Source organism: Saimiri boliviensis, chromosome 20 (assembly GCF_048565385.1).
Source record: "Saimiri boliviensis isolate mSaiBol1 chromosome 20, mSaiBol1.pri, whole genome shotgun sequence".
Classification (NCBI taxonomy): Eukaryota; Metazoa; Chordata; class Mammalia; order Primates; family Cebidae; genus Saimiri; species Saimiri boliviensis.
In genome coordinates, this window is record NC_133468.1 from 24880929 (window position 1) to 24907676 (window position 26748).

General features: G+C 46.1%; 1 protein-coding gene across 1 annotated transcript in view; it reads left to right on the forward strand.

Moving 5' to 3' along the window:
* ADAM19 (ADAM metallopeptidase domain 19) overlaps positions 1-26748 on the forward strand; it is a 103486-nt gene that overhangs the window by 49111 nt on the left and 27627 nt on the right. The window contains exons 6-12 of the mRNA XM_003934771.3: positions 6480-6672; positions 7565-7630; positions 12909-12980; positions 16843-17009; positions 19185-19269; positions 20523-20662; positions 23256-23433. Coding sequence (XP_003934820.1) covers positions 6480-6672; positions 7565-7630; positions 12909-12980; positions 16843-17009; positions 19185-19269; positions 20523-20662; positions 23256-23433 — 901 coding nt within the window. The remainder of the gene's footprint in view (positions 1-6479; positions 6673-7564; positions 7631-12908; positions 12981-16842; positions 17010-19184; positions 19270-20522; positions 20663-23255; positions 23434-26748) is intronic.

Here is a 26748-nt window from a genome sequence, read left to right on the forward strand (position 1 = left end):
TAATTACTGTTGGAGGTATCCTTAATTGAAATACATAATTTTGTGTGTGTGTGTGTTTGTATATGTGTGTGTGTGTATATATATATGTATGTGTGTGTATATATATATATATATACACACATACATATATGTGTGTATATAACATGAGAACATATTTAATCCAAATGAGATTACCCTATGCATACAGTTTAGTGGTTTTGTACTAATGTCTTTTGTACTAATGTCTGACAGATTTCATTATATAGAAAGTCTTTCAGAGGTATACAGTAAATCATCCATAGTGGTCTATTTGATGGATCACCCTTATATTACAGCAACTCTGCCTTCAAAAATTTAGGGCTCACACTCACTGTAATTATACCTTAACCCTGGTGCCTGGACTCAGATTCTGTGAGAGAGGGAGAGAGGGACAATATGAGGTTGAGAATGAATGCAGGAGAATGTGTGGGGAAGTGTGCATGATGGCCTGGAACAAGCTCAACATCTAAAGCAAGGGATCCACGTTTAAGAGCTAGCTCCGTACTTCCTGGCTATGTGATCTCTGTGTTTTCCTCTCCCCATTAAATTTTTTCCTTGTCATTGCTGTGGCTAGGCTGGTCCCTCCCTGGGCCCTACTCTATCCAAAAGGTGGCTAAGTCCTGGGAGTGGGGTGAGTGGTCAGGGGCATACCCCAGACTACGAGAGTCTGGGCATTAGGAGAGCTGGGATTTGCCCCGGCTCTAACGTTAACTCACTAGATGAGCTTGAGCAAGTTCTTTTTTGGGTGGGCTTTCCTCTCTTCTGTAAAACGAGCGTAGACCAGACCATTAAAAGCTTCCTTCTGTGTTAGAGGCCCTGGGATGCAGAGAGGTTGGGCAGAGTCTCAGGGAGGTGGGAGCCAGGGGCAGAAGGAGGTGTCTCAGATACATGCAGCCAGCCCTGGAAGAGAAGTGGCAAGTCCCTTCTGCCTTCCTTCTGCAGAACGGATCTTAAATGCCACCTCCATGTCAGGCATTGAGCAGATTAAGCCCTCAAAGGGCAGTATCATTAAGTTGTGATGAATTTAGATTCTGGAGCCAGACAGTTCCTGGTTTAAACCCTGCCAAGCTATTAAGTTCTCCGGTCTCAGTTTTCTCATCTGTGAAATGGGAATAACAATATTGCCGTCACTGGTGGATTTACAGTAGGTGAGGAATGCAGGCTCCTTGACAGCAGGGACTTTGCTTTGATCATGCTGTTTCCCGTGCTGACAACAGTTCCTGTCACACAGTGGGTTTTAAGTACAGATGTGTGGAATTGCTATTGAATAAAACACTTTTCATCTTGCTTGATGTATAATCCATGATCAATGACTGTTAGCTATTCTTTTAAAATCCTGCCTTGGTTATTAGTAGGCATTGCCTATTGAGTCCATTATCACAGCAACTCTGTGAGATGGGTTGTGTTATTACATCACTTACCACACAGCTAGGAGACAGCACAGCTAGAGTTTGAATCCAGGTGCTATATGGGGGTATCCTGTCCCAGAGAAAGCACACGACCTACAAGCCTTCTCTTTTTTGCAGTCTTTGAAGTTCCCTGTAACTCCTTTGGCATGTATAAAAATTGTAGGGAAGGGCAGAGGAAAGACAGGTAGTAGGGTATTTACTTTTTTTTTTTTTTTTTTTTTGAGATGGAGTCTTGCTCTGTCACCCAGGCTGGCGTGCAGTGGCGTGATTTCGGCTCACTGCAATCTCCACCTCCCAAGTTCAAGCGATTCTCCTGCCTCAGCTTCCTGAGTAGCTGGGACTACAGGCGCATGCCACCTTGCCTGGCTGACTTTTTGTATTTTTAGTAGAGATGGGGTTTCACCATGTTAGCCAGCATGGTCTCGATCTCCTGACCTCATGATGTACTCACCTCAGCCTCCCAAAGTGCTGGGATTACAGGCGTGAGCCACCACGCCTGGCCCACTAATTACCTTTTAGGGCACCTCTGGGCATAGGGATGTAGAATGTGTCCCCTTGAGTTTAGCTCTGAATGGACAAGTCCCCAGGAAGCAATTCTTGGCCTGGTTCCTTGAATGCATTTGGTGAATCCTTCAGTTATTCAGGGGTTAGACATGAGTTGCCTGTTGCCTGCCTGCCTGCCTGCCCTGCCTGGGTTTTCCTGTATCATTTCATTTGTATCCATCTGTTAACGATGAGTAATAGGATGGAGAACAGAATGGAGAATGGCATGTGAGGTCCTGGCCACCCAGCCTCCTGGGCCCCGGCTCATGCTTCCTGGCGGAGTTCTGCCTCTGCCAGTGCTGATATTCAGCAAATTAGATCAACCAAGGCTCCTAGAAGGATAAACGACTGGTGGTGCTCGGAAGAGGACAGCTAAAGGAGTGGGGAGTGGGGATGGGGATGGGGAGGGCCCTGGAACCACATTCTCAGACGTTCCGCCAGCAACAAAGCTGCTGACCGCTGGCAGTGCTGGGGCTCGTGCCAGCCTCTCCTCCATCCCCAGGCCGTGCGAGACGATTGCAGCCGTGACATGGGCAAATTACCAGAACAGCAGTTGGAGGGAGGGACGTGGCCACAGAATCCTGTTTATTGCTGGAAGGACCTTCAGTGTCCTTCTGAGCCTGTGTTTCTCTCAAACTGTCATCTGCCCACTCCCTGAATCAGAAGTGCTACGGGCCCGGTGAAAAGCAGGTGCCTGCTGCAGAGCGTGGTCTGCAGGTGGAAGTTCCTGAGTGTGGCTGGGCAGGGAATTACTCACGGGCCTCGATACGGTGCAGACACTCAGGCCTGCGGAGCTGGGTTTTTTAGTTTGGGCCCTGTATTAGTCCATTTGTGTTGCTATAAAAGAATACCCAAGCCTGGGCAGTTTATAAAGAAAAGAGGTTTATTTGGCTCACACTTCTGTGAACTGTACAGGAAGCATGGTGCTGGCACCTGCTTCTGGTGAGGGCCCGAGGCTGCTTCCACTCGTGGCAGAAGGTGAAGGGAAGCCCGTGTGTGTGGAGGTTAAGTGGTAAGAGAAGAAGTAAGAGAGAGAGGGAAGATGTGCTAGGCTCTTTTTAAGAACCAGCTCTTGAGGGAACTCTCCTGGGAATTTGCTGGTTAAAAACTCTCATTCCCACCAGGATGCACCAAGCCATTCATGAGGAATTCACCCCATGATCCTAACACCTCCTACCAGGCCCACCTCTAACACGGGACCACATTCTGCCACGAGACTTGGCAGGGCTAAACAAACCATATCCACAGCAGACCTGGATACCCGTGTTTTTCATACACTGTAGAATATTCTAGTAGATAGCCCTGGGACCTGTGCTGCTAGAGATCTCGAACACACGCTTGGAACACACTGATGGAGGCAGACAGCATAGAGCTCAAGGGCATGAGGTTCACAGTGTGTGGGCCTTAAATCTTTGGCTCCAGGTTGTCTGGTCCCCGTGCCTGGAGCCCACACTCTGCCCTTAACCACGAGAGCTTGTTATTGAATGTCTCTGAGCCGCAGTTTCTTAATCTGTAAAATGGGACTTACGAGGGTGCCTTTCCATAATGATGATGTGGGAATAAAATAAGAATAATGTTTGTAAACACAGTGCCTGGCACCCGGATAGCTCAATCAATGGCATCTGAAGGTGAAAAGTAGGCTTCATGCCTCCTTTGTCTTTTCTCCTGGGAAACTGAGGTGAGGCCAGTCACCCCTCAGAGGAGAGCTGCTGGCACCAAACTCATGGTATTTTTCTGATTCACTCTACAGGGTTATTTTTTTTTTTCTTTTGGAGACAGTCTTGCTCTGTCACTCAGGCTGGAGTGCAGTGGTATGATCTCATCTCACTGCAACCTCTGCCTCCCGGGTTCAAGCAATTCTCCTGCCTCAGCCTCCTGAGTGTCTGGGATTACAGGCGCCTGCTACCATGCCTGGCTAATTATATTTTTAGTAGAGACAGGGTTTCCCCATATTGTGTAGGCTGGCCTTGAGCTGATAAGCTCAAGCAATCCACCCGCTTTGGCCTCCCAAAGTGCTAGGATTACAGGCGTGAGCCACCGTGCCCAGACTCTACTCTACCGGACTATCGTGCCTGAGGCCATGGAAGGTCAGGGTAAGGCTGTGGACTTGGAACTAGAATGCTCCCATTCAAATCCCAACTCCATTAATACCTAGGTAGTGGGCTGATCTGTGCAGCGAATCACCATGGCACGTGTTTGTTTACTTGTGTAACAAACCTGCCCGGCCTGCACATGTACCCTGGAACTTAAAAGTTGATGAGACAGAAACAAAACCAAATCCCTACTCTTACTATTTGTGTGACTTTGGATTAATTAACCTTGCTGAGCCTTTGTTTTTCCATTTGTACATTGGGGATAATATTTGTAAGGATCCTAGGAAGGTGGTGAGAATAATAAAATGCTTCCGGAGCACAGTGCCAAGTCCATAGCAAAGGCTCAATAATCTGGAGCCACTACGGTGATTCTTATTTATTGTGCACTGCACTTTGGCTTGGTCTCTGTCCTGTTTAGCTCACAGGCTTGTGCAAGCGATGTCAGATCAATTACTCCTTGCGACCCTCCACTGGAACTTCCCCTGATTCCTCTATGGAACTTTCCACTCACTGGGTGTAATCTCGGCAGCCACAGCCCGGTGCACACAGAACCATCAGTTGGTTTGTGGTCAAGCCTTCTGTTCCCAAAGTGTGTAGCCATTAGGGGAAACTGAGCCGATGGGAGATGCCTTGGTTGGCTGGGATGAAGAGATAACTTGGGAACAGGATGTGTGTCGCAGCTCTCTCCTCTGCCCTTTCCTGCCTGGATTAGGGAGTGGATTTGACCCTTGCTCTTTGCCCCACTCCCACCCCCAGATGTTTAGGGAGTACCTTAGATGTCTGTCAAAGAAGGTGATCGTGTATTGCTATGTCAGCCTGGGTGAGGCAGCCAGGAAGTCATCAGGCTTCCTGGATCTGGAATGAGGTCAGCCAGGGATGGGATCGGGAATGGCTACTGCCCATCACAGTCTGGCACTGGTTTTCCTGAGAGTGTCACAGGCTCTTCCCAAAGGGCAAAATCTGGGCGGGAATGGTGGGGGTTGTGGTAGAGGTGGAAGCTGAGATAAGCTAAGAGAGAGAGGTCCTGCCGGTTTACAGTGGCAAAAACTGGGTTGGAGATGCTACAGGTTCTGAGCTCTCTGGATGGATGAGAGCCTGCCTGAGGTTTTACAGCATACGAAATGCTGCTAGAGTCTGTGGGGCTTCCTCCTGGGCTTCCTCCTTTCCCCGACCCTTGATTACCTCTACTATCATATTTGTCTCACCGTATCAAGGATGACAAATGTCTGCTGCCTGGGCCTTCACCGATCATTTGCAGCAGTAATAGATCAGAAGTCATGGTCCTCCTCCTTGCTGAGGCTAGATAAGCCCTCAGAAGACTTGGTGACGTAACACTCGACGCAGCTGCCTCCAGGCCATCACTGTTAGGAGTGATGAAACTTTTTGCTCTCTCTGTTACATGTTAGAGTGACTTATTCCAATGTTTAGATTCAAAGCTTCATGAGGGAAGGCACTTAGTGTGTCTTGTTCACTATTCTATCTTCAGCAACTAGCATGATACCTAGTCTGTAGTGGGCCCCCAGTAAATGTGTGTGATTGTCCTCCAGAGGACTGTGAGTTTCTTGAGTACAACGATTATGTCTAGATTATGTCTAAGACACAGTTGAGGGCTCCATGAGTTTATTCTGAGTTCAATGCTAATATCTATAATCAAGGGGAGAAAAGAGTAGTCACTCATGCTTGGTGGTGGATGTCACTTCACCAAATAACTGCAGTTGATGATGGGGCACTTGGGGCAGTTGGGACAGGTAGGCATGTCATCACTGTTGCACCTCGCTTTGGTTTCCAAGTGCAAAGACCCTTGCCTTTCCACTTAATCATCCAGGGGTCTTGATAAGTTGTCATTGCGGTTTTAGGGATGAGGAAACTGACGCTTGGAGAGATTTAAGATGATTGTTGAAAAGCATGTGAAAATTGAATGTTGGAACTAAATCTAGAAACTGGGTCACCTCACCTGCAGGCCCTGGTCTTTCTCTGGCCACTTTACTGCTTCTTTTGAGTCTCTAAAGTTTTGACCCATAATTTGTCATATTCCGTGTTTTGGTTTGGAAGGCTTTTGGGGATCCTGGACCTATCCTTTAAAAGTTTTAAGTGTCACAGGTACAGCCTTCTTAGAACTTTTTATATTTCCCAGTCCAGAGATTCTTAACCTGGAGTCTCACAATGAGCTTGGTGGTGGGGGTGTGGGGGTCCAAGAGATCATGAACCACTTTTTATGTATATGTGCATTTCTCTGGAGAGGACGTGTGAGTTTGCATCAGAGTCTCACAAAGGGCTACATGGCCCCATAATTAGGTTAAGAACCAATGATCAAAACCAACTGTGTCATGTTGCATGTGGAGAAACTAAGACCTACCCAAGGAACTTTTACAGAACCATAATCTTTGACCAGAGATTCTATTTTTCCTATCAACAGAGGACTGATTACGGTGAGCAGTAACCTCAGCTATGTCATCGAGCCCCTCCCTGATAGTGAGGGCCAACACCTAATTTACAGATCTGAACATCTCAAGCTGCCCCTGGGAAACTGTGGGATCGAGCACTCCAAGCCCACCACCAGGGACTGGGCTCTTCAGTTTACACAACAGACCAAGAAACGACCTCGCAGGGTGAGTTTTGAGGCTCTCAGTGCAGAAACTAACTTGGGGACAGGCTTGTCCTCTCTGAGAATGCTAACTTTGAATCCAGTATTTCTAAATTAAAGGGTGTTGGCTAAGAAGAAAGAAAGAGTGTTTTTCTCCTATTCTAAGTCATTGTTGAGTGTGAAATACCCTCATAATAGAATAACTGCTTGTGAGGGAAAGCACTACTACCTTTAAAACAGTCAGATGCTGATGTCAGAAAGCTTACAAAGTGAAAGGAAGACTGGGTGCCATGGCTTATGTCTATAATCCTAGCATTTTGGGAAGCTAAAGCAGGCAGATTGCTTGAGGCCAGGAGTTCAAGTCCAGCCTGGGTAACACGGCAAAACCTCATCTCTACTAAAACTACAAAAGTTAGCCGGGCGTGGTGGCTGGGTGCCTGTAATCCCAGCTACTCAGGAGGCTGAGGCATGAGGATCACTTGAACCCGGGAGACAGAGGTTGCAGTGAATTGAGATGGTGCCACTGTACACCAGCCTGGGCAACAGAGTGAGACCCTGCCTCAAGAATAAATAAAAAAGTAAAAGGTTTCGAGGTTCTGTGGGAACGTGGTGGTTAGCACACTCCCTCTCATACGCTGCCCTCTGTCCTTCCTGTGCTCACCAGCTCATTTCAGTATTTTCTGAGAATAAAGGACCAGATCCGGTGTTCCAAAGCAGCCTCCAGCAGTAACCAAATGGCAGTGGAAGGTGTTATGTGAGTGACGGCCACCACAGCCAGGAACATCTCTAGTACCCAACGACAAAATCGTTACAGAGGGAGCTGCTGCTTATCCAGCAGCTCTATTTCTTAGCAGTTTTTATAAAAAATGAGGCCAAGTCCACTATTTGTACAGCACTGATCTGTTTCTCTTTCTTAGATGAAAAGGGAAGATTTAAACTCCATGAAGTATGTGGAGCTTTACCTCGTGGCTGATTATGCAGAGGTAAGGGGGAGGCCATGGGTTTTGCAGAAAAACTGCTGACTTGATTACTTCCATTCCAGGCTTCCTACTGCTTTGGGGAAATGCTGCCCATTCATCTCCAGTTCATCTATGATTTTGACCTTAAATCTGACCAAAGGCCGGGCACGGTGGCTCATGCCTGTAATCCCAGCACTTTGGGAAGCCAAGGCAGGTAGATTACGTGAGGTCAGGAGGTCGAGACTAGCCTGGCCAACATGGTGAAACCCTGTCTCTACTAAAAATACAAAGTTAGCTAGGCATGGTGGCAAGTGCCTGTAATTCCAGCTACATGGAAGGCTGGGGCAGGAGAATTGCTTGAACCTGGGAGGTGAAGGTTGCAGTGAGCTGAGATGCGCCACTGTACTCTAGCCTGGGCAACAAGAGCGAAACTTCATCTCAAAGAAAAAAAAAATCTGACAAAAGGCTCTTTTTGCCATTTTAAATTTTGTTGTGGGGAGCTCGCTCCACTCCCCCTACGACGTACAGCTAAGCCTCTCCTGGCTTGTTACATCAATCACATAGAAAATTGAGACAGTTATCTGATTAATATTTCTTGAACTGGGTCTGAAGACCTTTAGGTTCTGGTGTTTATTCTTAGGAGTCTATGAATTGTCTATGGAAATTCTAAAACTTTCTTTCTTTTTTTTTTTTTTTTTACAAAGATAATAAATATATTCCCAGTCATCTGATTGAAAACTATTTTCTTGCCCATGTGTGTGGGTCCATTTTTATAATCATATTGATGCTAAGTGGTGACCTAAAGCCATAGTCCCCAAAATGTGGTCCCCAGAATGCCAGCATCAGCAGCACCTGTGAACTTGTATAAAATGCAAATTATTAGGCCCTACCCCTACCCTGCTGAATCCCAGACTGTCAGGGTGGGGTCCTGCAATCCATGTTTTAACAGGACCTCTGGGTGATTGGGTTGCACAGGCCAGTTTGAGAATCACTGACCTAAAGGCATAGTAGTTCAGCCTTTAACTCCATATTCCTCGAATCAGATAGGTTCGAGGATTTGATGAACCCTCACCTAGCTCAGCATATATTTTCTTTATTCATCAATGATTTCTTGATTTTCTGTTATGTGCCAAGCACCTGGACATACCAATCTCGAGAAGACAGACCCTCCCCTGGCATTGCAGAATTTGCAGGAACAGCCCACAATCCTATAGGTCCAAAGTGTGATAACCACTAAGATGGACCATTGGGAGGATGAGAGAGCAGACAGTGGGGGATCCGACATGGTTTTGCGAATTAGGGAAAGCTTCTCTGACATTGAAGCAGATACCTAAAGAGTGACTTTAGGCCCCAGAGCCCGTATTTACCCGAATTAGCCAGATGTTACCTCCAATTCTCACTTTGTGTAGCAACTCCACCATATAACTGCTAAGCGCATCTTCTGTGCATTGGATGTCATTATGAGCTGAGTGCTTGCTGTGTTCAAGCAGGGCACACGCTGGCCTCGGTGTCCCCTGAGGATAGAGCCCATCGCAACTCCAGTCTGTCTGTATCCCGTCTACATAGTTTAGCTACCATCTCCCCAAAGACCTCATTCTAAGGCGGCTGGCTGAACCTAGTCACAATTCCAAAGTGTGTGTCCTAGAGGCAGGGCCTGGTAGTGGGAGGAGCACTAGGCTGCAGGCCAGAAGGTCCTCGAGTGTTAGTCACTGGATGTTAGTGGCAGAAGGAGGTGGCCCTTGGGCTATCTTGAAAGACAAGGAGGAGTTAACTGGGCAGAGGAGTGGAGGTGAAGGGCATTCCAGGCTGAGGGAACATTGTTCTCTGCTTTGAAAAGCGTTTAACTTTTTAATTGATGTTGATACTGGTTTTTCCAACAGCTGTTTGTGTGTGTGCATGCACGCGTGCGTGTGTTCTGTTTCCTGTTTCCTCTCCAAAGACTAGTGTGTGTATAGGGTGGGGGAATAGTGTGAGGAGCCAAATCCAAAGCTGGTTTAAAAGCCAGCTGGGGCTCCACAGTTGTGGCAGGAGGTAACTGACTGGCCTGCTCTGTGTGACTGCCCGTAGTGGAGGACCGCTGGAAGAAAACTGAGCTCCTCTGACTCTGGGACGTTTTTCCATTTAAGCTTTGCATCTATGATCATCTAATACAATGATCTTGAGCCATTTTTTTCTAGCTACAGAAGGCTTTGGTTAGATGGAAGTTCTGAGAATCCCAATAGTTAAGCATGTAGATCCCAGCTGCTCTAGTTTAAAGGTAGGGTGTTTCTCACCTTTGGCTTTACACTGTTCCCAGAGGAATCTCTGGGCAGAGTTTAAAACCCATTGGGTGTGAATCTCCAGCAGCTGGAGGAGTGGGCAGCATAGTGGGAGGCAGGGATTAAGCATCTTCTGTATCCTGACGTCTAGGGTCTCAGGTTACCGCCTGAGAAAAAGTGTCTGCTCAAGGTGCCTCCAGGACTCTGGTGTCACCCAGAGCCGTCTTTCTCTTACAAAGGAGAGTGTCTCAGCAACAGCCCTGGGTTCCCAACAGGGCTGTGATTCATGCAGCTGTGGCGGATAAGGGACTGTGATCATTTGTCAGAGTTCTGGGCACCCCTCCACTGAAAGCTTTGAATGATTCATGTGAGAGACTGGGGTGGGGGTGTAACAGACCAGGCCGGGTTCACAGGCTCACGAATCACCGGCTCTCCACCCCTCTCCACCTGTCTCCATCCTCTGCAGACAGAAACGTATTCTTGACAATTAATTAATTAATCTGGGAGTACAGGAAGGCAGGAAAGGGGAGGGCTGCTTTACTGGGATTTATAACCTGCTTCAGAAACAGGATAGCTTTCACCTCGGGGCTCTGAACGCAGAGGAGGGAGTGGAGACACAGATGGGGAGAGCGAGACTGCTGCTGCCTAGAGAAAGAGTTGTCAGCGGCAAAAATGAGCAGGCAGCTCCTCGCTCCCTGGGCCTAGGTGGGAGCTTCTAGGGTGGTTCTCAGCTTATTGGTTCCTCAGGTGGAACGGAGTCCAAGGGGGAATAAAGAGTAGGATGGGCTGTTGTAGGGTAGACAGGATAGCTGTAAGCACAGGACTGTAAAGGATCTCCATGATGCTGGCACAGTGCGAAGTGTCTGGGAAAGGTGCTGCATGTGGTACTTGCTGTGTCACCCTAGAAAATGTAAGCTTGAAGCAGTCCTTTCTTCAGATCAGGGCTCTGCAAACTATACCCCGTGGTCAAATCCAGCCTATTCTGTGTTTTTGCAAAGAATCTTTTACTGCAACACAGCCAGGCTGTGTTACAGTAAAAGATTGGTTTCTGTATTACCCAGGGCTGTTTCCAAGCCACCACTGCACAGTTGAGGAATTGGAGCACAGATTATACGGCCGCAAAGCCTAACTTGGCCTTTGCAGAAAAGGTTTGCCGACTCCTGCTTCAGCAGAATACGTTCCTTAAATTATGGTGGTGTCATTGGGCAGTTCTTTGAAGAAAAGGTTAATATTTTTTTGAAAGAGAATGAAATCTGACCCTGATGTTCTCATAAATATTATTAAATGAATGGAAATGCTGCAACACTATCTACGCCGAGAGACCAGTTTAGAAATGGGAGGCCTCTATAATGAGAAACTTCTGGATTAACACCTTGGAAAGGTCTAAGTTACAGTGTCACACTGAATCTAACTCCAGAAAGCGATGGTGACAGAGTCCCTTCTGATGAGTGGCAGTTTTAAGGAAGCCTAAGAATGTCCATAAGCAGTGGGGGAAAGGGAAATGATGGATTTCTTTCCCATATCAGGGCCGGGACACACCTCTAGCCAAACAAATATGGGTGTTTTACTTGCCCATTCTTGTTTCTTGCTTACTCTTGCGGGATGGGGTGGAGGAAAAAGACGTGAAGGTTTGGAATTGAAGTAACATGTATAGTGGACATCCCAGGTAAATGAGAGAGGACCCAGATTCTATGTAACAATGGCAGTGTATAGGACGTGCCCTTCATTTGCAAATTGAATTGGCAGTTGTAGCAGATTTTCTCTTCACACTGTGAAGATTTCCTTCATTATTGTAGCTGAGAGAGAATGGTCTTTTTGAGGCAGGAATGGTAAATAGGAGATATTGACACTGAAATGTCCTCTTTCTGGTACCCATGGCAGATATTTCTAATGGAACACAGCTTTTTTTCCTATGCTTGGTTAGAAATCTCTGATTGTGGTCAGGCGCGGTGGCTCACGCCTGTAATCCCAACACTTTAGGAGGCTGAGGCAGACGGATCACTTGAGGTCAGGAGTTTGAGACTAGCCTGACCAACATGGTGAAACCCAGTCTGTACTAAAAATACAAAAATTAGCTGACCGTGGTGGCTCACGCCTGTAATCTCAGCTACTTGGGAGGCTGAGACAGGAGAATTGCTTGAACCCAGGAGGTGGAGGTTGTGAGCCGCGATCATGCCACTGCACTCCAGCCTGGGCGACAGGATGAGATGCCATCTCAAAAAGAAAAAAAGAAAAGGAAGGAAGGAAGGAAGAAAGAAAGGAAGGTCTGATTGAATCTGATGTAGTCTCAGAATTCTTCTCACTGTAGAGGGCACTGCCAATGGGTCTGAGTGGCGTGCAAGATGAAGCATATTTGCCAGTTCATATGGCCTCATTGTTAGCACTCATGTCATGCACATGGCCTCCCACTGTGGTTATTTCTGCGAGTATTTTCCCAGCAGGTGTTCTTAGACCATTTCAGTTGTATGCTCCTTAAGTACAGATCTGTCACTCAGGATCTGCCACAGTTATTTCTGGCCCTCTCTGTTTTAACTGAAGCTCCTCTAGGCTTAGGACCAAGATCTCACACTTCTTTGTGTCCTACATAGGCTAAACACAATTCCTTGCCCATAGCAGGCATTCAGCAACAATTCGAGCATTGCTGATTGGCCACATGAAGGGAAGCCTCGTGAGATCTATGTGATGGTGGCTTCATGTTGGGGTGATGACCGAAGTGAGGATTGGATCAGTCCTCCTAAGCCCCAGTGGGAGTTTGCCAGAGGCCTTGTAGTTTGAAGGGCAGGAGAATAAGATGTGCTTCAAGGGTTAGAGGAAGGCAATTCAATAAGTATAATTATTGCGCTAGTAGCTGGGGACATGAAGATCGATGTGCCAGGTCCTGCCCTCCATAAGCTCTTACTGTGGCGGGGAAGACAATTGCATAAAAATGACTTCTCATAGGAGACAGAAGAAAATAAGAACAAATTCAAAGATAAGTAATGTGGCACAGGAAGCGTCATGCAAGAGGTTCTGGGATCTCACATGGTTCTGCTTGTTGCATTTAGTTTCAGAAGAATCGACGAGACCAGGACGCCACCAAACACAAGCTCATTGAGATCGCCAACTACGTTGATAAGGTGAGACCAGGTGTGTACTTTTGTGGGAAAGGTGCCAGGTGCCAGCACTTCCAAGGGCACTGGAGCTGCTTTCTGCTGGATTGGCCGCCCCAGCCAGCTTCTGTAAGGGAGTGAGCAATGCCATAGAGGTGCAGGGCAGTCATGACAGAGCCCTGAACTATGTATTCTTAGGCAAGCAAGTCATTTTTTTTGGGTTGCAATTTTTTTTTTCATCTTAGAAGGTCTGTCCCAAATCCATGCTTTTTTTTGGTTGGTGGGGGTTGTTATTTTTATTTTTCTGGTGGAATTTTAAAAAATGAAATCTTATACCAATGTCTAATATAAAAGTTAGATGAAAACAGACTGCTCTAAGCGGGAGCAGGGGTGAGGACCCAGAACACTGTCCTCCTGACCCCTTCCTCCTACCCCTGCAGGGGCTCCCGAGTGGCTTGGGGCATGGAAGAGCCCAGTTTAAGAATCTTTTAAGGTCCTTTAACGTTCCTTCCAGAAATAAGCCCAAGTATTGTCTGACTTAGGAGGGAATTGAAATGGCAGAGTGGGAAAGACACACAGCCTTAAAAGTTGAGAAGTGGGCTGCTTGGGGCTCAACTGTAAAGTCTCCATCTGTAAGACTATCCTAAATTATGTCTTGTCTCTTAGGAAGGATGTGCAAATGGTTAGCTTTCCTAGGTAAGGACCTTTTAGAAGATGTTTTTGGGAAATACCTACATTTTTGAATTTTACTGAAACAGGCTGGTCTGGGATTTGGAAATACGTTGTATATGTGAAAGAGGGTATTTGTTACAGTTACAAAATGCAGAATAGGTAACCTAGAATGACAGTAGCCTCTTGGTAGGCTAGTAGTATATAGTTTTTAAAAGTAGGCTTTAATGTGTTTGGGATCACAGATCTCTTGGAGAATCTGGTAGCATTTATTGAGCAATTTTAGAACACTTGTAAAATTAATGAAGCTTAACCTTGGGCCTGCTAAGGATTCATGAATTCCAGGCTTAAAGGGAAAATCTTTTTTTTTTTTTTTCTAAACACTAGAGCCTATAGAAGATCACTTAAAATATTTTTTAGGGATTAATAACCAAATATACTCGTGTTCTGAAGTCATCGGATGGCGGTTTCTATGCCCATGTGTTTTTTTTCTGCTCTAGATGGCTCTGGAAACACAGGTCAGTGGTCAGTGATAGGTAAAAGTCAAACCCTGGCATTTCCTGGAAGGACAGACTCTAGGGACACAGTCCAGTCCTCTAGCTCCTGACTCACTCAAGAATACCATTTAAATCATCATACAACCCAAACACTCAACATCTGGGAAAACAAGGGAAGCTTATTTCCCTGGGGAGAATATGGGAGGCTGACTCTGCTTTCACACATGTGACACATCTATTGTTTGGAGATCTGGCAGGTGGGGAGTTGGCTGAGTATCCCCTCTGTGGGCTAGGTGATGGGACCAAGGGCGCTGGCAACAACGAAGGGAGAAGAGCGGGGCACCAGCCAGCCCCAGTCGTTACTGGAAGCCCTGAGCCTGGGTGGCCTGCGCATCCTGTGCAGTCTCTCCTCGGGCTGGTGTTAGTCCCTCCTGGCGGGTGAGGGAAGCCACACCCACTTCTCTGGAACTTGCTGACCCAGCTACTTGAACTGAACTATTGCTGAACTAAAACTGGAATGAATTGCACTCATTTGCCGAATCATGAACCCAATCCAAAATGTTTTTCTGTAACTGAAAAAAAGCCAAGTTTACTTCCTTCAAAAGCTCCCTAGTGAAGCAAATTCAAATTGGAATCTGAACCTCTAATTTTCTGTAATGGTTGAAATAGCACAAAACAGAAAAATCAAAATTTCCATTGAAATAAACTGATATTTCACTGACTCTGGAGCCCATCTTGACCAGCGTTTTCTGCAGTGAGGGGATTATCTGGATGTGTAGACACCATAGCACTGAAGCAGTAAAGGGTCACATATTGTCTCTGGGTGGTGATTTGGGCCTTGATCCTAGCTCCGTCATCTTCTTGCTGAGACTTTGGGCAAGTTCCTTAACTTCTCTAAGCCTCAGTGCTTAGTACATAAAAAGTGGTGGGAAAATGTTGGCGCTATGATTATTCTTTTCAGCTGGGCGGTCTCTACCAGTTTTGGATTAAGGTGGTATCTCCTGTGACCTCTCCATACATGGAGCTTTTTATTAAGTCACTGGCTCAGTATTTGTAGGGTGAACCCATCAAAAAACCCGTTGCACTCACACCTTTCAGTGGTTCAGCTTTAAAGAAAACCTTCCTCCTGCTTACATTTGTATGAGATGAAAGATGTCAGGCCCTGAAGATTAGATGTAGCTCTAGCCTCGAGGAGGTTGAGTCAGATCTAGCTTACAGAATTTTAGGATGTCTGGGTTGGACAAAACTCTGAAGATTACTAAGGAGTCTATTGCTTGCAACCTGCTTATTGTATCGTTGACAAACCCTGAGACTATCCAGGGATTGGGGAAGGGAATTTGAAGAGTAAGCATTATCAATGCACTTTTACATCATTTATACTTACTTACTTTCAAAATGAGAGAGAGACATGTTGTAATAAAATATCCATGTATTAATATAATTTGGTATATCCATACAAAAGAATATTGTTCAGCAATAAAGAGAAATCAGAAACGGATTCAGTCTGCAACATGGATACATCTCAAAAACATTGTGGTAAGTGAGAGAAGCCAGATACGCAAAACCACATACTGTTCAGAAAAGGTAGAATAAAAGCAAAGTAGATGCATGGTTGCCTGGGGCTGAGGGTGAGAACCGGAAATGATCACTGATGTGATGAAAATATTCTAAAACTGGATTATGTTGATGGCTTTTTTTTTTTTTTAAGATGGAGTTTCGCTCTTGTTGCCCAGGCTGCAGTGCAGTGGTGTGCTCTTGGCTCACTGCAACCTCTGCCTCCCGGGTTCAACTGATTCTCCTGCCTCAGCCTCCCGAGTAGCTGGGATTACAGGCATGCGCCGCCACACCTGGCTAATTTTGTATTTTTAGTAGAGAGGGAGTTTTTCCATGTTGGTCAGCCTGGTCTGGAACTCCCGACCACAGGTGATCCACCCACCTTGGCCTCCAAAAGTGCTGGGATTACAGGTGTGAACCATGGCACCCGGCCAGTGATGGCTTTAAAACTTGGTAAATTTACCAAAAAGTATTGAGTCATAACACTTAAAATAGGTGGGCATTATGGTATGCAAATTATACCTCAATGAAGCAGTTTTCAAAAATTCATATATAAGAGAACTTTTTAGATACTCATGAGAAAGATAAGGCCCATGTAAGGAATTGGGAGAAAAAAATTGTACCAGACAGCCTGACCAAGGGCACTGATTACAGAAAACAGCAAAGCTCAGCTTTGAGCTTACTCATGACCAGCTTTGTTTGAAAGCTTTCTTCCTATTTTAAAATGAAATTTATAATCCTGTCTGTTTTACCTATTGACCTAAGCCCTACTTGAAAATCATGCAGAACAACGCTCGTCATTTTTCCACATAATAGACCTGTTCATATCTGAAAGCAATTTTATCTTCTGTCTCAGTCATCTCTAAGCAAAGTCACAGCAGTGCTGCCACCAGAATGTTGTGCTCTCTCTCAAGATCTCATTTTCTGTTTCTAAAAAATGTCGGTAACACCACTTCCCTCCTTCCCTTGGAGCCATGGGCAGAAGAGAAATCTAGTGTCTGTGCTCTGAGCTCTTAGGCTGAGAAGGGGCTTTTTTTTTTTCAATTTAGTTTTATTTTTTATTTTTAGCTTTTTTCTTTTTAATCTCAAGCTCCAACAGACTGAAAGGAAGGGGCTTTTAAATCCCAGGTGATATTGACAGATACCGTGGTTTTTCTGTGTCCTTTCAGTTTTACCGATCCTTGAACATCCGGATTGCTCTTGTGGGCTTGGAAGTGTGGACTCATGGGAACATGTGTGAAGTTTCAGAGAATCCATACTCTACCCTCTGGTCCTTTCTTAGTTGGAGGCGCAAGCTACTTTCCCAGAAGAACCACGACAACGCCCAGTTAATCACGTAAATAGCCTTTTTCCATGTGTTGTGTTGTCTTTGGCTGCAAAGCCTTTGCCCACCGTGCTCAGAGTTTGCCCCATGGTGAGTGTTGGTTGTACAAGGCCATTCTGACTCCCTGGTCCAGAGACAGGCATTTCCTAAACATGCGCTCTGTACCCAGCATACCCCAGAAAATGTTTAAAACCCTGAGTCACAATAGTCCTAAGAAGTGTTTACAGTCTAATGGGAAAATTAAACTTACCCATATTCCATTGAGCATCTGAGATCATTGAGTATGTATTTGGGAAGGACTGACTCTTGATCAGGTCTTAGACTTTCTGAGAGGCTCACCTCAATCTTCTTGGCACTTTGTTCTGGTACATGAGCTGATCTCTCAACACAGGCACAGGAAAGGGGGCTCCTGTGTGGTCCTTCACTTGGTTCCCAAGGGGCTCAGGGCTGAGTGTCTGAGGTAGTCGAAGCGGCAGACAGTGCAGGAACTGAGGGTTTGGTGGGAGGGAGACGTTGAGGAGGGATTGTGCTGGATTTTCATCAACCCCAGAGAGACAGTGATGGTGGTGGCAGTAGCATGTGACAGTGCCCCAAGGTGATTATTTGGTATTTATTGGTGTTGACTTCTGAAGGTATTTTCAGGCAGTTACAACAAAAGGCATATAGATAATAAAACCACTTTCTTCTTCTTTTTTGAGACAGAGTTTCCCTCTGTCGCCTGTGGCAGGATCTCGGCTCACTGTAAACTCCGCCTCCCAGGCTCAAGCAATTCTAGTGCCTCAGCCTCCCGAGTAGCTGGGATTACAGGCGTGCGTCATCACGCTCGGCTAATTATTATATTTTTAACAGAGACAGGGTTTATGCCATGTTGTCCAAGCTGGCCTTAAAGTCCTGGTCTCAAGCGATCCGCCTGCCTCACCCTCCCAAAGTCCTGGAATTATAGGCGTGAGCTATGGTACCTGGCCTTAAAACCATTTTTCTTCTGTTCCCTAAATATAGCTGAGTAAATAATCATTTAAATCTTGGCTTATCCTTTTAAAGACACTGGGAAAAATAACCATCCCAAAAATAACTGGGCTGTGAGTAGTTACTCCATGACAGTGCATTCACCCAGGAAGAGTCTTTGGTTATTAGAAGTTTTGGCCTGAACTTTGGAACATTTGGCAAATAACTAGTAGGACTTCATATCAATTTGCATAGATTTTGCGTATTTCTTCTCAGATTGTTTCTGTGAAGACAAGTCTGCCTGTAATTCAGCAAACATTTATTATAGACCCACTATGTGTTAGATTCTGTGCTAGGTGCTAGTGATCCTAAAATAGTTAAGATAGTCTTGCTGTCAGTTATATCATGGTCTAGATAAGAAGACAGACATGGAGATAAGTACCATGTGATGAATTTCCATATAGATTCTTTAAATGCATTACGTTTCTGGCAGGCACAGAAACACTGGTAGTGTTTTTGTTTGTTTGTTTTTGTTTTTGTTTCTGTTTTTTGCTTCTCCCCTACCTGGATGTGTATAACTGAAAGAGAGATGTATTCAACTGGAGAAAATACAGCTTGCTGCTCGAAGATTAGGATCCCATTGCAAAACAAAGGCAGAAACGGCTCATTCTTGCACCCAGCTGCACTTTGTGAGGCTCCTGATGGGACACAGCTGTTTCCTTGGCCCCTGATTATGTGGGAATGAAGCATCATCAGCCCCACAGCTGCTGCCCCAGTGCCCCCACCCCTACCACCTCTGGACTCACACCACAGAGCCAGGGATAAGGCATTGGATCCTGGCAGCTGGTGGAAGTGGGCATGATTCACTTCAGCATCAGAGTCTGTGCCTCCCTTCATCAGCCTTTCTCTCTGACCTTTTCCTGTGCAGCAGGAATGCGATACAGCTTTGCGAACCCTGCCCATTTCCTTCCAAGGAATCGGCTCTGGGTATATTGTGGGGGATAAGTGACCTTTCTCTTTTTGTGTTTCTCTGGAGCCACGAGGGAGTAGGTGACAGGAAGTGAGAGGTGTGGTGAGCTGGAAGTTGTCCAGCTGGCCTGGTTATAAGGGCCTCTCTCCTTGGGAATGACCTGGGAAAGTCAGAGGGGCCAAGGAACACCATGATGGCCACCTACGCCTGGGCATATTGGAATAGCCCTCTCAGCGCCCTCCCCAGTCCCCCTCTCTCCTTGCCTCCTGCAGGGGCATGTCCTTCCACGGCACCACCATCGGCCTGGCCCCCCTCATGGCCATGTGCTCCGTGTACCAGTCTGGAGGAGTCAACATGGTGAGTCTCAGACCATATGTGTGTGCTGCAGAGGGGGCTGAACAACCTTATAAGACCAGAGGTCAGGTTTGGAAAAATAAGTTGATATTTGTTATTGTAGCAGAAAAAGCTTTGACATCAGGAAGAGCAGTTGTTTAAAATGGAGTCATTAAGCTCTAAGAGATGGAGGTACCCAAGGGTGAATTTTCATTTATTATAGTTCATTCTGTATTTTCAAGCTCAGGAACCCTGAAGAGATTACACGAACACATCACTAGATCTCATATGTTCCAAACCAGGGGCTGGAAAATACTAAGAGAGTAGAGGTTAAAGTGTTTTTATTCCAGGTCTTGCACTGTTATGTATGTCATTAAGAAAGAAGAACATATGTCAAAGTCATGGTTAGAAAATTACTGCCTTCTTTTGAAATTCACTCTGACTTTGTGAGACTGTTTGTTTTGACTCTTCATTTCTGACCTGTGAAGTGCGTTTCAAGGAAGACTTCTCTCCATCTGTCTGTCCCTCTATCCATTCTGTATTTATTGACAAAGTAGCTTGATGGCCAAAACCACAGGCTCTAGGGTCTGTCTGAGCCTGTTGGGTTCAAAGAACAGCTGTGTGACTTTGGGCGAGTTATTGAGTGTCCTCAGCTGGAAAAAACAGATGGTTTTACAGTTGATCTTCTTAGGATAAGAATGTGAATTAAATGAAATAATGCAGGAAACACACATCCATGTTTAGTAAATCTCTTTCTGCTGCTTCTTTCCTGCTGGGGTTTTTCTCCTTGATTTCTTTAGGTTTTGCATCTGACAGTTACACATCAGACAGTATGTAAAGTGCTATGCCTGGAGTTCATCTGTCTTGTGTGGCTTTCAGGAAACACTAAGCCAAGTACACTGTGTGTTTGAATCAAGGTGGTGTTTTCTACGTCGATTCCCTTGTGTCTGGAGAGACAGAGATACGCTAAGAAGAATAATGGGGGAAAATCTTCCTCTTTCATTTATTCAGAAAGCATTTATTGGTTCATGAGTAGGTCATGAGTAGGTCAGCTGTGGCCTGCAACCTTTGAGAACTCAGAAACGTGGACTTTTAAGCATTTGATTTCCTCTTAGTGACAGTAGATTCAGCCTTGCAGTCAGAGGCCCACATGGATAGTCTGTACACTCAGTGACAGTGGAATTGGTGGAGACCTATAAGTCTTGGTTAAGGAAAAGGCAGGGATGAGGGGCGGATCTGTCCCCTTGACTTTGACCTCAACTCTGTCTTCTGAGCAGGATCACTCCGAGAATGCCATTGGTGTGGCTGCTACCATGGCCCACGAGATGGGCCACAACTTTGGCATGAGCCATGATTCTGCCGATTGCTGCTCGGCCAGTGCGGCTGACGGGGGGTGCATCATGGCGGCTGCCACTGGGTGAGTCAAACAGGAAGAGGGAGGATGGGGAGGAGGCGAGCACACCTGAGCACACCAGGGGTTCCTCACAGCTGGCCCCACTGAGGCTCCGTTATACTTCTGATGGGACCAAAAAATGTGGTTTTTACAACAAAGAAATTGAGAGAAGACCAAGGCAAATGTGTGCAAGAACTTACATTTTCAGCAGGAGGTTTGGTGCTGGTGTGACCCTAGTTTTACTTAATTTTTGTTTTAAGGTGTTGAGTTACAAAATTGGCTTGGCCATATATATCTTTTTTATTTCATAATTTTTTTTTTTTGAGACACAGTTTCACTCTTGTTGCCCAGGCTGGAGTGCAATGACATGATCTTGGCTCACTGCACCCTCTGCCTCCTGGGTTCAAGCAATTCTCCTGCCTCAGCCTCCTGAGCAGCTGGTATTATAGGCATGCACCATCACACCCAGCTAATTTTGTATTTCTAATAGAGGTTGAATTTCTCCATGTTGGTCAGGCTGGTCTCAAACTTCCGACCTCAGATGATCCACCCACCTTGGCCTCCCAAAGTGCTGGGATTACAGGTGTGAGCACCCAGCCTATTTCATGAATTTTTGAAGACGATTCATTTTGATCATAGCCACAACCCTTAATTCTTCGATCCCAAGAGTGTTGGATCAATGCTGTTTCAATTCCAGGCTTCACTGAAAGTTTGAGTGTAACAGAACAAGTTGAAGAAGGGAACCATCCCATCCACATACCCCACAGTGACTTCTGAGGGAGTTTGCAGGCTGCATTACCCGTGACGAACAGGGCAAGGCAGCTGCATCTCCCCATGGTCATGAGGGAATTTTAAAACCGGAGCCTTTTTGAAGAGAATTAGAGAGTTTCTTCAAAGGACTTATCTTCTAGCATCTGGACTCAGGTAGCACAAAGCGTTGGGTTCTTCCAGGTTCCTTGGAAGGCATCATGGTGGAACCTTGTGTTCCCTCACCCCAGACCATTAGGACCTGCTTATGATTCTTAGAGAATGGTGTTTCAGTGTCTCCAAGAAACAGTGCAGCTTTCTAAGAGCTCTGGTATCCATTTTTAAAACCTTCTCAGCTGTGGCATAGCAAGGGTGATGTTGGCTGGGTGCAGTGGCTCATGCCTATAATTCCAGCACTTTGTGAGACCGAGGTGGATGGATCACCTGATGTCAGGAGTTCAAGACCAGCCTGGCCAACATGGTGAAAACCTGTCTCTACTAAAAATACAAAAATTAGCCAGGTGTGGTGGTACATGCCTGTGGTCCTAGCTACTAGGGAGGCTGAGGCAGGAGAATCACTTGAACTTGGGAATCGGAGGTTGCAGTGAGCCAAGATTGTGCCACTGCACTCCAGTCTCCAGCCTGAGCAATAGAGCAAGACTCTGTCTCAAAAAAAAAAAAAAAATTATGCTACAGCTTCATAGTTATGTACAGATCCCTAGGAGCTCATGGTTAATTAAGCCTGTCCCTTTCTTTCTAAATCTCAAAAGCATATATGAAGACAAATGATTGAGAGTTATATTGATTACTATTCCAATTCTTTTTTTTTTTTTTTTTTTTTTTTTTGAGACGGAGTTTCGCCCTTGTTACCCACGCTGGAGTGCAATGGCGCGATCTCGGCTCACCGCAACCTCCGTCTCCTGGGCTCAGGCAATTCTCCTGCCTCAGCCTCCTGAGTAGCTGGGATTACAGGCACGCGCCACCATGCCCAGCTAATTTTTTGCACTTTTAGTAGAGACGGGGTTTCACCATGTTGACCAGGATGGTCTCGATCTCTCGACCTCGTGATCCACCCGCCTCGGCCTCCCAAAGTGCTGGGATTACAGCCAATTCATTTTTAAGTTGTTTATAAATGTGGATAGATGAACAATTATTAGTAACAGATGCCTTGTAGCATACCTTCCCACTGAAGGAAAACCTCTTTTTTTGAGGGTTTAACCTTCAATTGGTTTAGAGAATTGGGAGCAGGATAACTCTCCTTTTGTGGACCCAGATGGTCGCACTTTTTGTCCTTTTTACCAAAGTGGGACCCAGGCTCTTCCATACGCCGGCGATAAAGAGCGTGTGTTTGTGAGCTGGCTGACTGAGTTTGGAGTGCCCTCTGCATCCTTAGAACAGAGATGAGATCACTGGCCCAAAAAGAAATGAAACTTAGGATCTTGGTATTTTTTGGCCTGGTCCTCTGTTGTAAGAGAATATTCATCTGGTATCAGCTTCAGGAAAAGTTTGAGTCAGCTGGTGTTTTCTTCAGCTCTGAGGCTCGGAAGACCTGTTGTAACACACTCACAACCCTTTCCTTATTTTAGCCCCATCATGCAATGGGCAGAAATTGCTGCTCCTGATTCACAAATACTTCCTCCATGCAAAGTGAAAAAAATAAAATGCTCTGTGGTTAATATGTCATCACTAAGGATGACAGATTTCTGAATGAATATATCGGTAGATGTTCTAAAAGGCCAGAATGTGTGTGTGTGTGAGACTGTGGGAGTCTGAGCCCAGGTGGAGTCAGCCCCGTGGGTATCAGGAGTGACACCTGCCTGACTGCTGGATGCGCAGACTCCTCACTAATTCCCGCCTTGTCCTCTACCAGGCACCCCTTTCCCAGAGTGTTCAATGGATGCAACAGGAGGGAGCTGGACAGGTATCTGCAGTCAGGCGGTGGAATGTGTCTCTCCAACATGCCAGATACCAGGACGCTGTACGGAGGCCGGAGGTGTGGGAACGGGTACCTGGAAGATGGGGAGGAGTGTGACTGTGGAGAAGAAGAGGTGAGGGGCTACAGTGATGCTGGCGGGAGGGGAAGAATTTGCATGGATTTCAAAGCTCAAGGTCAAAAGAGAACGCAATTGAAAATTTCTTAGTCATAGGCATTTCCTACACGCAACTCTCCAATACCCCATGACAAATAAGATGTGGAGAGGAAGCCTTCCAGATGGGTGTTTCTGCTGCCTCTTCCAGTTTGTGGTCAGCATCGTTAGTGTCCACAATCAGTTCTCCTTGTGAGCATCTGGTCTAACCAGAAACCACGGTCACGTGACACGTTGACCGTCTTTTCCTCCGTGGAGCTCCACATGCCTCCTTGGCCCTCCAGCTGCACGGAATTTATTCTGGAGGCCACACAGCCGGATACAGGGACTTGCACAGGGGCCTTATGAGGATGCTTAAAATAACAAGCTCGCACTGTTTAGGCTGGAGGAGAGATGATGGAAAGGGGATGTAGGAAGTGCTGTCAAGTCTTGGAAGGGCTGCTAGGAGGAAGATGAGACAGAACTGTTTGTGGGTAAACTCTCTCCTTCCTTCTGATCATCACAGTGAGTGTGGAGGGCACACAGCAGACCCTGGTCATTTTTAACAAATGCAGGTGGTTCTGCAGAAAGCAGACCTGGATTGTTTCATCTCTGTTTTTTGAAGGCTGAAAATATGTATGTTAATACATGTGTAACAATTTGGAATAGATAACACGTAACAATAAATTAAAGGGGTAAGACTGAAGTTGTGTTTATATGGAAAAAAACAATTTGATTTTATGGCCTTTTCTGTTTTGTTTTGTTTGAAATGGAGTCTTGCTCTGTCACCCAAGCTGGAGTGCAGTGACATGATCTCTGCTTACTGCAACTTCCATCTCCAGGGTTCAAGTGATTCTCCTGCCTCAGTCTCCCAAGTAGCTGGGAATACAGGTGTGTGTCACCACACCTGGTTAATTTTTTTTTTTTTTTTTTTTTTTTTTGGTATATTTAGTAGAGACAGGATTTTGCTACATTGGCCAGGCTGTTCTCGAACTCCTGACCTCAGACGATCCACCCACCTCAGCCTCCCAAAGTGCTCGGATTGCAGGCGTGAGCCATTGCACCCAGCCTATGACCTTCTCTATGATGTGATTTTCTTTTTTTCAATGCCAGCATGTAACTTTCAGAATAAAACAAGAACTAGTCAAGGATGCCAACCCACCACTGTGAGCCCAGAGAGATCAACCCAGACCCATCAGAAAGGAGGGAGTGGTATGAGGATGCAGGGCCCGGTGGGGTTGAGGAATGGCCTGAGAGTGGACTCGGCCAGTTGGCTTATGTTCTGAGCAGCTGCTCATTCAACAGATACACTGAGTGTGGGCTACTGTGTCTGGTCCTAGGGTTAGGATGAATGACAAAAATGACATAGTTCCTGTCCTTCGGGAGCCGACAGTCTAGTGGGGGAAACACAGATTGAAATAATTGTAAAAGAATACATGTATGGTCCATGGCAAATGCTAGGAAGACGAATTACACAGCGCTTTGAACATACATAATGTGAGGGGAACCTCCTTGCTTGGGTGGGAGGTGACATGGAACCCCTATCTAAAGGCTGTGTTAGGAGTTAGCAAGGCAGGCAGGAGGGAAGGCAGGTGGAAGGGGAGCCTGTGCCTTGGTGGGAAGAAGTATGGTACATTAGGAAGGCAGGAACATGGAGCCCAGCATGGTGGGTGATTAATGGGAGGAAAGTGTTGTATTTCTTCTCTTGGGGGAGACAGGTGGACAGGTGTCTGTGGTCGAGATGGGATGTGGCTCTCCACAGGCTAGAGCTCCGGATGGTTATGGGTATGATGAGGCTGATAAGCCTGAGGTGGGCCCCAGGTAGACCTGGCTTGAATTCGGCAGGTGTAGCCCTTGGTCAGCCACTGGACTTGCCTGAGCTGCAGCGTCCCCGTCTGTGGAATGGGGACAAGGCTGTGGTGGAGAGATGTGTGGAACCCCACACCCTTATCACTGGCTGATGGATTGGCCTGTGACTACTGTAAGAGTGTGATGGGGACACTCAGGGTCACTGGAGCACCTCGTCATCTTTTGAAAATCTCAGGCTGGGGAGAAGGAAGCAAGAGAAGAGAGCAAGGAACTCTTAGAGACCCTCTGTTCCCAAAAGGTCCAGGCCAGGAAGGGCTTAGGAGGGGAAGCAAGATGGAGAAGGAAGTCTGAGGAAACAGGCCCAGGAGTTGACATAAACTATCCAGAGAGGGTGTCCCAGCAGGCCCTTGCACCGCCAGCCCCTTTTTTACGAGATAAGAAAGGCAAGGAAGGTTGGGGCAGGAGGGTGCCCATGAAAGACAAAGTGTCTGGATGTTCTACTGGGGATGAGAAAAACGAATCATGACATTTCCACATACTGTGCTAAAAAGTCAGTTTTAGAAGAATACATGGTTACAGGGAGAAATATGCATGTCATATTCAGTTAAAAACACAGATGCTGGAGAGGATGTGGAGACATAGGAACACTTTTACACTGTTGGTGGGAGTGTAAATTAGTGCAACCATTGTGGAAGACAGTGTGGTGATTCCTCAAGGACCTAGAAATAGGAATTCCGTTTGACCCAGCAATCCCATTACTGGGTATATACGCAAAGGATTATAAATCATTCTATTGTAAAGACACATGCACATGTATGTTCACTGCAGCACGGTTTACAATAGCAAAGACCTGGAACCTACCCAAATGCCCATCAATGATAGACTGGACAAAGAAAATGTGGCACACATAGGCCATGGAATACTATGCAGCCATAAAAAAGGATTAGTTCATGTCCTTTGTAGGGACATGGATGAATCTGGAAACCATCATTCTCAGCAAACTGACACAAGAACAGAAAACCAAACACCACATGTTCTCACTCATAGATGGGTGTTGAACAATGAGAACAAATGGGCACAGAGAGGGGAACATCACACACTGGTGTCTGCTGGGGTGTGGGGAGCTAGGGGAGGGACAGTGCGGGGTGAGAAGGTGGTGGAGGGATCACATTGGGAGAAATGCCTGATGTAGTGACGGGGGGATGGAGACAGCAAACCACCATGGCATGTGTGTACCTATGCAACAATCCTGCAAGATCTGCACATGTACCCCAGAACTTAAAGTGCAATTAAAAACAAAACAAAACACTGTGGATACTATGATTTTGTAAAATAAATGTAAATACATATGTATGTGTGTAGAAAATGCCTGGGAAAATATTCACACTCAAAATGTAGCTGTGTCTTAAGCGGGCATGGTGGCATGCGCCTGTGGTCCCAGCTGCTTGGGAGTCTGAGGCACGAGAATCACTTGAAATCAGGAGGAGA